Genomic DNA, 12,076 nt, shown 5'->3' on the forward strand with positions numbered 1-12,076 from the left:
CACCCCCCCCCCCCCCCCCTCGCAGCCCTGAAAGCAAGTTTTTAGGGCAAAAGTCTCATAACTAGGCTAGATATCTCAGATATCTCCCCACGCTCGAACGATTCGAACTGATAAACGAACCCGAAATACCCCAAAATATACTGGCGAAACTCACGAGGATTACGAAGAAGTATTTCAATCATAAGTCAGTAGGTATTTCATAATGGAAACTGATATCAGGTGATTAGAAAAGTAAGTATCCGCACGACGACAAATATTGCTGATTGTTATGCCTGTTATTGAAGTACTTAAACATTATTATTTTTCTGGGGAGGAGGGGCACTTAGTGGAGGCCTGTAGACTTGGTTCAACCAGTCCCTATGGCAGTTGAGCCACTCCCACCAGTGCTGCTCAACATATACAACAAATAGGAAGGTGAAATGAAAAAAATAGTGACTTGACTGATCAATTTTAATAGTTCAAGGGAGGTAACTGATAAAAACATTGTTGAAACATTGAATACGCCAATGAAAACAATGACCATGTTGAGACTTCGTGTTTGATTGACCAGTCGGCTAATAGAAATAGCAATAAAAAATATTTCTCCCCATTTTACCCTTAAAGTTTGTTAGATTGTCATCTTGAAACTTCAACTGCACCTAAAATATAGAAGACCGTCGGGAAAAGTTTCAAAAAACCCAAAAGGAATGGAAGGCTTTTTTTTCCATTTTACACTTCGAACACAGATAGCCATTATATTGGAATCTTTGCGATATTTACAGGTCTGAATGTTCCGCGTGTTTCTATTTTCATAGCCACAGGAGACCTTCGGAAAAATTTGCTATGATATGGCTTTGTCTTTGACCGGCCAGTAACACAGGCATGAAAATACTACTATATTGAAACTTTGAGATATTTACAGGTCTGAATACGACATATTTCCCTTTTAATTTTTAATTTAAAACTTCAATTTTCACCTAGGTGATAATTTTTGAAATTTTCTACCACGCGCTAATTATCGGATCGATCTGAAAATTACAGGATATAGACAGAATGCCCATACAAATAAAACTGCGTCATAAAATTTTCCAAATCACTTCTAGTTTGGGCGACTTTATAACAAACCTGAATACAATAATGCCTAAATGACAACCAAATGTACCATACAAAACGAAATGGTTACGAAATGGTTGTCGAATTGACTCTACTGTAGGGCAAAGGAATTTGGAGAGTGGCATTACTTGATCTGAGAGGGTTAGACCGAAACATCTGCCTTTATTCCAGCCTCTGCTAGCTATGGTGCCAAACCCAAATATATTTGGAAATGAAATGAAATGAATGGAGTTTTACGTCCTACTTTTCTGCACCATGTGGGCTAATGAAGACGGACAGCGCCATGCAGGGTGCAATGGGGGAAATTATGCCAGGACAGCGGCATTAACCTGCTCTTTTTCGATTTCACCTGTCGAGGGATCTTTAACGTGTACAGCCTGGTTTATTGTCCCATCCGAATGACTAGACGCTTTTTCCATGTCAGCCCCTCTTAACTGCGACACTGACAGGGGGAAAACTGGTTGAAAAATCCGAAGGTATCATCTCGACCTTTGCTGGGATTGAACCCTGGACCTTCAGGTTAGCGAGCAAGCGTCAAACTCACTGAGCTCCCCCAAACATATGGATATTTTTGTAGTTCAGACATACCAGCCTTATCCGCCAACACCACTATGTCACGTCTGAGGTTTCTTCAAAGTTATTTTAAACGATACTGCTCTTTCGATGGCCATTTAAAACTGCATGCGTGGCCAAAAGTTCAAGGATCACAAAGAGAAGCAATACTAACAAAACGAAAGTTACGTTGATGTAACACACTAAATTACAGTCACCGTAATGGTAATGTAATATGTTAGAAAAAAGGCGTCTTTGAAGGTGTGGAAAATTCCTACACTGTTTTTCGGACTCCAGCCGATAACTGTCACAAAATCCATCAGAGACTGATGGAGGAAGATAATTCGGACAATACTGGCGGGAATTGCCTGCTTTGCTCTAGAGACATCCGCCATGGTACTCGAACAAAACCTAAAACTACGATGATAGTTTTTAAAAGTGAAGTGTTGTTATCAAATGATTTATTTTGAAACTTGGTGATTAATATTTACTACAATACAGTGTATAGATACAGTTTTGTCATAACATCAATTGAGGGATTTAATAAAGGTAAATTCAATACTGTTCTTGATAAACGATGGACCTTATCTGGACTGTAATCATGGTCACATTATACTTTTAATTTTCAACTTCATCCATTATAATTGGTTGAGATCGTGTATGACGTAAGAAGGGTATTTCCCTGTAGAAACTATGTAAGTGAAATTGAGGTATATGCAAAATGCCCTGACGAATAACTGGAAGAGTGGTGATGGATCAATTTTCAGCTCAGGTCCTCTTAACATTTAAATTCTAGCTCATATTTATAACCACTCTGTTGATGAACGTATACCGGAAAGAAAACAATTTTTACTTTAAATATAGTTGAATAATAATAATCTCAGAGAGAATCTTGTTTTCTGTCAAATCAGACCAACCATTATAACTAAATAAACTTTGAGTAGATTACAATTTTGGCCTGATTAAAATCACATGAGATGTTGATACTTTATTATTTGACCTGTGATTGATTATAAACAATCAGTCATACGATGATCAAGGCTTGGAAACAAGGTCTGACAACTTTTTTAACAGAACAAATTAAAGGGTGGGCGAGCGATTTCAAACACAGTGAACAGAAAAAACAGAATTTAAATCACACTTCAACTTACAGGTAAGAATTGTTTGATTGTTAAATTTTTACTGATTTATAAGGTAAAGCAGACACATCACTAACCCTGTTTGTCTTTAAAATATACATTAGCTAAAACTGTATTCATTAAATTAGGAATTATCATCATATCAAAATCTTTCATTGAACAGTGATTAATTTTTGAAATTCTGAGATATAGTCCATCATCGTTTCAATCAGGAATTAAAACATCAAAAAACTAAAAAATATAAACTAATAAGATATTGTTTCGAGGAACACAGATTTTGGAAGAGAGATGCCAAGGCTTCCAGTGATAATCTTGTGCTTTCTTGAACAAGGGTGTTCTGGAACTAGCTTGATTAGATCGGCACGTCCACCCCCATTTTCCCCTCATTCCAAATCGGGTACATAAGAACGGTTGAAAAGTACTGCTAGATCAATCCAAAAATCTAAAACAAACCAATTAGAAGAAATGGACAATGTCACGTGACATGGCAATGTCCTACCTAGTCTTTAGACGTCTTCTGTATGTATATTTCAAATCATCAACAGGTAAAATTAGAATTGTGTTAACCAAGTCAAGGGGAATACCTGTTTGAATATCAGAATACTTTCTTTTATATTTCTGTTTTAATCTTCATATTTCAGGTTTCTCTTCTTGGTTGTAAAACAACTTGAACAGAATGGCTAGGTGTTATCACGATCAACAAGACTTTATATCTGATCTTAAAATAGAAGTAGCGAGAGAAGGTGATATATTAGAGAATGGTCAAGATTTAGATGAGATTGAGTGTAAAAAGAATCCTGGACATCGAGATTTCATTCCCTTTAAAGATCTAACTTTAGAACATTTACCTAATGAACACAGAAATAAAGAAATATTCGATAAGATTAAACATATTGGTAGCCTTGTTGCCAGACTAGTGTGGTATAAGACAGTAAATGGGGAACAGAAACCGTATAAATTAGGTTCGGGGTCTGTGGTTAAGGTTTCTAATGAATATTATATAAAGACAAATAATCATGTTGTTAAAACAGAGGATGATGTGAAAGATTGTACTGTCGAGTTTCATTACGATGATGATAAAGATAAGACCAGTGTATTGACTAGTACAGGAGAGAAACTTGTATATACGTGTCCTTTTAGAGATGTCACGTTCTTCCAGTTCGATCCTATACATGATTTCGTGTATAGCCAACTAGACAAAATGGATGAAATTCTGCCAAATATTGTTAAAATGTATAAAGACAATCAAATTGTAATTGACATAGCAACCCCAACTTTGATTGCATTTGAAATTATGTTTGAGTCTTTTGAAAACCTAAACGATTCACTTATTTGCTTGATGTTTATTTCATGGCCTAATGGTTCTATCAGTTACTTAAAAAGCTCTTATTTTAAATTTCAACCCATTCCTTCCAATATACAGAAGATGACTTCTATATCTGTACGTATAGATGAAGCTGATGGTAATAGTAGAGTGATACCAGGTGATGTGGTAAAATTTGATGATGAATATGTTGTTAAAATACCAGAATCTATCTTCCAAGATGAAGTTAAGAAATGTAGACTAGTGTGGAATGGTAAAGTTATTGGTTGTGGTACTAGATTGTATTTTAAACAATGTACCTTGAAGGAGATTTTTAGTAAAATAAGTGGGGTTGATTTGTTTATCAAACAGTTACCTGGCAGCGTCTGCTTATTCGATTTTCACCCTAAACCAGAAAATTTAATAACCACGTTGACAGAACGGTCATTAAAAATGTGTTGTGTAGGTCATCCTCATGGTGCTATTAAGATGGTAACTTTCGGACGAGATTTGGGAAATTCACAAGAAAGGTTTGATATTCACGGTCGACGTATTGCCCAAGCAAGACAAGACTGTCGGTGTAAAGAAGTTAGCTGTTTGAAATATTCATGTAAAACGTGTCCTGGTTCCAGTGGATCTCCAGTATTTACATTGTATAGATTTAAAGACCAGAGTTATTGTGCTAGTCATTTTATGGGGGAAAAAGTAAACAGGCTTTCATCAGATGGAGAAAAGATAGAAAATCAAAACATTGCCTGGTCTCCTATAACTTACAATTTTTAACCATTTAACCGTTTCTTTATCTTTGATTTGATTGTACTTTTAGTTCAAACAATCAATAGCGAAACAGATCATTCTTACTCTTTTATAACTTTTTCAAACTCATGATGGTACTTCTCGTTTGAGGAGTTCGCTATTATATAATTATTACTCCCGATTGTGTCTTGTTTTGAACGAATTGCTTGGTCAACGGAATATTCTTTGACTTTCTTTGAACGAAATAGTCCTAGACTTCTCCTCTCTATGACGAGGATATTAGTCTCTGACGCCCAGACTTCTCCTTTCTATAACAAGGATATTAGCCTCTGACGCCCAGACTTTTCCCGTCTTTGACGAGGATATGAGTCTATGACGCCCAGACTTTTCCCGTCTTTGACGAGGATATGAGTCTATGACGCCCAGACTTTTCCCGTCTCTGACGAGGATATTAGCCTCTGACGCTCAGACTTTTCCCGTCTTTGACGAGGATATAAGTCTATGACGCGCAGACTTTTCCCGTCTTTGACGAAGATATGAGTCTATGCCGCCCAGACTTTTCCCGTCTTTGACGAGGATATGAGTCTATGACGCCCAGACTTTTCCCGTCTTTGACGAGGATATTTAATGCCCAGACTTTTCCCGTCTTTGACGAGGATATGAGTCTATGACGCCCAGACTTTCCCGTCTTTGACGAGGATATTAGTCTCTGTCGCCCAGACTTCTCCTTTCTATGACGAGGATATAGTCTCTGACGCCCAGACTGAATTTTGAATTTTCCGTCATCTGACATCAAGGGAGATTACTACAATTAGGCATAGTCAATCTTCAAATCGAACGATTTCTTTAAAACAGAAACACATTGGCAACCCCTACAAATTCTGTCTTTAATATTTTTATCTGCGGATGATGAATTTATCGATTTTTCCAGGAAAAAAAAAATATTCGAAGACATTTTCATAATAGCTGAATTTAATTAATTAATATTCCCATCATCTAAACGGAGGATTAACAACCAATCAGATTCATTAGCCACTGTAAACTCGGTCAATTACAAAGAAACAGGTTCAGGCCATTTTTTGTCGAATCTGTACGTAGGCAAAGGGGGTATTGATGATGAAGGCTATTTTAATTGTACGGGTAATTATAATTTATTCAACAATATTAGCTAAGTGGATCATTCAGTTTTGTTGAACATATGAAATGTTGTTGTATAAAAATGTATTTAATGTTGCTGTCTCTCCTGATTTTTAAAAGGTTGTGTTTGAATAATGATTTATTTTCTAAATTTCTAACTTTTTGACTAAAAGATACAAACATTTACAAAGTGTCATTGATGTGGTCATTTGCTTGAGAGAACCTTCTAAGACGCTCTATGAGAGACTATGACACCACATCAGAGTAGGTAAAATTTGAATTCAGCCTCAGCAGTTGTCCCCCCATTGAGTCAGTCTGTCCCTATTTGTACCCCCAGTCTCGGAAGGCTGGCGCTGCCACTGCTAGAACAAGAACATATTTCCTCTAAAGGAACAGGTTTATCATATGACCATATGATAATTGATATATGTTTTAAAGACCGTTCACGTGGTCTTCTGTGTGAAAATAATATGGAGAAAATCTAACAGATATTGACAATTTAGAGATGGGTTTTTTCTTATTTTTAGTGTCAATTGAAACAAACTATTTAATAAATTGGTGTTTCTAATGAGTTATCATATATTATTAATCATATCATTATGTTCTTATTGCATATAATTAAGAGTTTTAACCAACCATAAATGGACATGTATGTACAGTGTGGATAAACAAAAAAACAAATACTTTTTGACCTTACTTATAAGTCACTCATTGCATTCTACTGATAATTCTCTTCTAATTTAGCTAATTATGAATTAATTATGAGACAAACTGGTATTTTAAGTCATTAGAACATATCTACTTTCTATTCATTTAAGTATTAGCATTTTCATTTTCATAATGAAAATAAGAGAACCCATCTTTAAACAAATTTTTAAAGACACTTGAAACTTGATGCATGAACCATTATAACGATAAAACAAAGGTATTACAGGTATTTATGCAATGTACATACATTGTGGGTATGACAAAACTTAAGAAAGATACCAAAGGAAATTCGACGTTTTCTTATAATGGTAAACATTTGACTAAAAGTAACTTCAAGCTAAAAGAGTTCTATAATAAGTATAAAGGGAGACAACTCTGACAAATTATATGGTTTATGGTGAACTTGCCCGACGTCCCTTAAATATTGACATAAAAGTGAGAATGGTTACTATGGGCTCGTTTAATTACAAACAAAGAAACTAAATTAAGTTATATTATGTACAAATTACTACTACATCGTTTTACTTACAATTCAATCCAAAACCAATGGCTTATTCACGTTAAAAATATACTTGATGATTGCGGATTATCCTTTATTTGGATAGACCATTATTTTATTAATATTCCCTGGCTTAAACATAAAGTTCAACACATATTAATAGATCAATTCTTCCAAAAATGGCACAATGACCTATACAACTCCCCCAAAGCATTAAATTATAGAATTTTAAATATAAACTAGAAGTTGAACCATACTTATTGAAATTAAATGATAGAAATTAGATAATTTTATGTAAATTCAGGACAGCCAATATGCCACTCCCCATAGAAACTGGAAGATGGTTTAACATCGAACGCAAGGAACGATCATGCCCCTTATGTAATAGACACGATATTGGAGACGAATATCATTACATCTTTGTTTGTCCATACTTTGAAAATATTAGATTCCATTATATCCCAACTACTTATAAATGTTATAATAATAGTATAGCTTTCTCTAACATCTTTAACTCCAAACAGTACAGCCAACTTAACAAATTATGTAACTTTATTAATATTATTGTACAACATTTTCGATCCCCGCCATCAATCTAACTTTTATAATGTATTTGTATAATTCAAATATGTATTCTTTATATTATATATTATTTACATCTTTATAATTCAAATATGTATTCTTTATATTATATATTATTTAAATCTTTATAATTCAAATATGTATTCTTTATATTATATATTATTTACATTTCTATAATTCAAATATGTATTCTTTATATTATATATTATTTATATTTCAAATCTATATTATTTATATTTGTATATTTAATTGAAATGTTTATTTTGTTTAACTATGTGTATGTCATATCGTTGATGTTTTTGTATTTCTTGTAGCAGCATGTCTTTTGCTGTAAAGGAATAAAGTTCTATTCTGCAGTGTTAATTAACTGTGGTCCATCATCTTATGTATCAGGGACAATGATAACATTGATTTACACCAATACAATTTGAATTCAATCTGCTGTTCTTGCCACCAACCCCACACTGAGGCGCGAAAAGTGTCCGCTGTGAATGGCACAGGAAAAATGAAAGAAAAAAAATGAAAACCAGATGCTGACGAATGCGAAAAAATGCTGCACAGAAAATAAAATTGATGCAAATCATCACGTTCGTTATACAAATTTACACTCAGTTTCTGTTTTTGTATTTCATTTTGGAATATTTAAAATATTTACTAAATTCAGAAATATTTAAAGAGCTTTTTAAAGTAGCTAGTTGCTTAAGATTTGTAACGAGTATCTGCATGTACAGATAGCGGCCTCATATTTGATCAAGTCTTCACGTCAAATGGGACATCAGATTTGGAAGCTATGAAGCCATTACTCATACCACGATAACCAAATCTCTTTAAGTTATAAGCCCTCGAAACAAAATTCAGAATATGAAATAAATTCTTTCATTTAGAGACAAGATTCATATCATCGCTTCGGTTATTATTCTAACAATTTAAAATCGATTTTATAAAGCTGTCAGAATGATTTAAATGAATATTAAATCAAAACAGCAGATGTTGAACATTCCATTTCAAATTGAAATGTTAAAACGAAACGTAGTCTGGAACACCAAATAATTCAACAATCCGTGTTAGTTTGATTTTAAATTATCAGAATATGAATAATAGCTCATGTGGTGATCTATATTAATGTTGAAAGATATTTCAAATTTCAGAAATAAAAATAAAAAAGATGTTGAGATTTTAGTTGCCTTGCAGACAAATCGAGTAGCAGAGCGGCAGCAGGTGTTCTGCAAGAGTAGGAATGGTAGTGCCACAGATCTTTAAGCGATAGACTTCAAATTCAATAAATATCTAAATTCTATATCAGGGTTTGGGGAGATTAAATTCGAGGAAAGGGAAAAAATGAAAGAAAATAAAAAAATACTAAAGAAACAGCAAAAAAGAAGATGGAAAAAAGTACGGCCATCCTGGTCACGTGAAATAGCAAGAAAGCTTTGAAATGCATCAATGGAACTTGTTACTTGGTGGTATCACTATTACGTATTCAAAATTACATAAAATGCAGAATTTAAGTCTAGGCTTTCTTCTTCCATCAAGGATGGCCTCTTTTCCCCATTTTATTTTTGGGACTTTTGGGCATTCTCCATCCCCTAACCCTCCAATCACATTGAAAGGATGGATTCGGGTTCAGTATGTGTCATATCAAAGTTAAATATTTCACTTATCGGGAGAAAAAGGTTTGTCTTCAGGTCTTCAGTCATTAGAATGCCTGCCACCTGTTCCCGTTAATTCGCGTGAGGTTTACTCATGTATAAATACTCCAAAATTGCTCATGAATGCGTGAGATGAGCAGTAGATCGTTAAGATTAATGTTGACTAATCAGCAGCAGAGCCAACCACAGTGGGTGTTCTGGAAGAGTTGGAATGATAATGCTATCACCACTGATCTTACTGCATTAGATAGCAAATTAAACTAATATCAAAAATGTCTCGTGTGTGAGATTTATTCATGTGTAAAAGGCACCAAAATGTTGAATCAATTTGTGTGATGTTTATTCACATGTAAAATACACCAAATGTTCAATCAATTTTTGTGATGTTTATTCACATGTAAAATACACCAAAATGTTCAATCAATTTGTGTGATGTTCATTCACATGTAAAATACACCAAAATGTTCATTCAATTTGTGTGATGTATATTCACATGTAAAATATACCAAAATGTTCAATCAATTTGTGTGATGTTTATTCACATGTAAAAGGCACCAAAATGTTCATTCAATTTGTGTGATGTTCATTCACATGTAAAATACACCAAAATGTTCATTCAATTTGTGTGATGTATATTCACATGTAAAATATACCAAAATGTTCAATCAATTTGTGTGATGTTTATATACATGTGTAAAAGGCACCAAAATGTTGAATCAATTTGTGTGATGTTCATTCACATGTAAAATACACCAAAATGTTCATTCAATTTGTGTGATGTTCATTCACATGTAAAATACACCAAAATGTTCATTAAATTTGTGTGATGTTTATTCACATGTAAAATACACCAAAATGTTCAATCAATTTGTGTGATGTTTATATACATGTGTAAAAGGCACCAAAATGTTCAATCAATTTGTGTGATGTTTATTCACATGTAAAATACACCAAAATGTTCATTCGATTTGTGTGATGTTTATTCACATGTGTAAAAGGCACCATGATGTTTATTCAATTTGTGTGATGTTTATTCACATGTGTAAAAGGGACCAAAATATTCAATCAATTAGTGTGATGTTTATTCACATGTGTAAAATACACCAAAATGTTCAATCAATTTGTGTGATGTTTATTCACATGTAAAATATACCAAAATGTTCAATCAGTTTGAAGGGTGTTTATTCACATGTAAAATACACCAAAATGTTCAATCAATTTGTGTGATGTTTATTCACATTTAAAATACACGAAAATGTTCATTCAATTTGTGTGATGTTTATTCACATGTAAAATACACCAAAATGTTTATTCAAATTGTGTGATGTTTATTCACATGTAAAACACACCAAAATATTCAATCAATTTGTGTGATGTTTATTCACATTTAAAATACACGAAAATGTTCATTCAATTTGTGTGATGTTTATTCACATGTAAAATACACCAAAATGTTTATTCAAATTGTGTGATGTTTATTCACATGTAAAACACACCAAAATATTCAATCAATTTGTGTGATGTTTATTCACATGTAAAATACACCAAAATGTTCAATCAATTAGTGTGATGTTTATTCATATGTAAAATACACCAAAATGTTCAATCAATTTGTGTGATGTTTATTCATATGTAAAATACACCCAAATGTTCATTCAATTAGCGTAATGTTTATTCACATGTAAAAGGCACCAAAATGTTCATTCAATTTGTGTGATGTTTATATACATGTGTAAAAGGCACCAAAATGTTCATTCAATTTGTGTGATGTTTATTCACATGTAAAATATACCAAAATGTTCATTCGATTTGTATGATGTTTATTCACATGTAAAATACACCAAAATGTTTATTCAATTTGTATGATGTTCATTCACATGTAAAATACACCAAAATGTTCAATCAATTTGTGTGATGTTTATTCACATGTAAAATACACCAAAATGTTCATTCGATTTGTGTGATGTTTATTCACATGTAAAATACACCAAAATGATCAATCAATGTGTGTGATGTTTATTCACATGTGTAAAAGGCACCAAAATGTTCATTCAATTTGTATGATGTTTATTCACATGTGTAAAAGGCACCAAAATGTTCAATCAATTTGTGTGATGTTTATTCACATGTGTAAAAGGCACTAAAATGTTCATTCAATTTGTGTGATGTTTATTCACGTGTAAAATACACCAAAATTTTCAATCAATTTGTGTGATGTTTATTCACATGTAAAATACACCAAAATGTTCAATCAATTTGTGTGATGTTTATTCACATGTAAAATATACCAAAATGTTCATTCAATTTGTGTGATCTTTATTCATATGTAAAATACACCAAATTGTTCAATCAATTTGTGTGATGTTTATTCATATGTAAAATACACCAAAATGTTCAATCAATTTGTGTGATGTTTATTCACATGTGTAAAAGGCACCAAAATGTTCATTCTATTTGTGTGATGTTTATTCACATGTAAAATACACCAAAATGTTCAATCAATTTGTATGATGTTTATTCACATGTAAAATACACCAAAATGTTCAATCAATTTGTGTGATGTTTATTCACATGTAAAATACACCAAAATGTTCAATCAATTTGTGTGATGTTTATTCACATGTAAAAGGCACCAAAATGTCAATCAATTTGTGTGATG

The 12,076-nt window shown here is 32.9% G+C and overlaps 1 protein-coding gene across 1 annotated transcript; it reads left to right on the forward strand.

Moving 5' to 3' along the window:
• Positions 1-3,459: 3,459 nt before the first annotated feature.
• On the forward strand, positions 3,460-4,869 carry LOTGIDRAFT_166733 (hypothetical protein; the record flags this gene model as incomplete). Its single annotated transcript, XM_009064144.1, has 1 exon — positions 3,460-4,869. The coding sequence occupies one exon, from the start codon at positions 3,460-3,462 to the stop codon at positions 4,867-4,869; it is 1,410 nt and encodes a 469-aa protein (XP_009062392.1).
• Between the last annotated feature and the right edge of the window lie 7,207 nt (positions 4,870-12,076).

Source organism: Lottia gigantea (genome assembly GCF_000327385.1).
Source record: "Lottia gigantea unplaced genomic scaffold LOTGIsca_60, whole genome shotgun sequence".
In the NCBI taxonomy this organism is placed as follows: domain Eukaryota; kingdom Metazoa; phylum Mollusca; class Gastropoda; family Lottiidae; genus Lottia; species Lottia gigantea.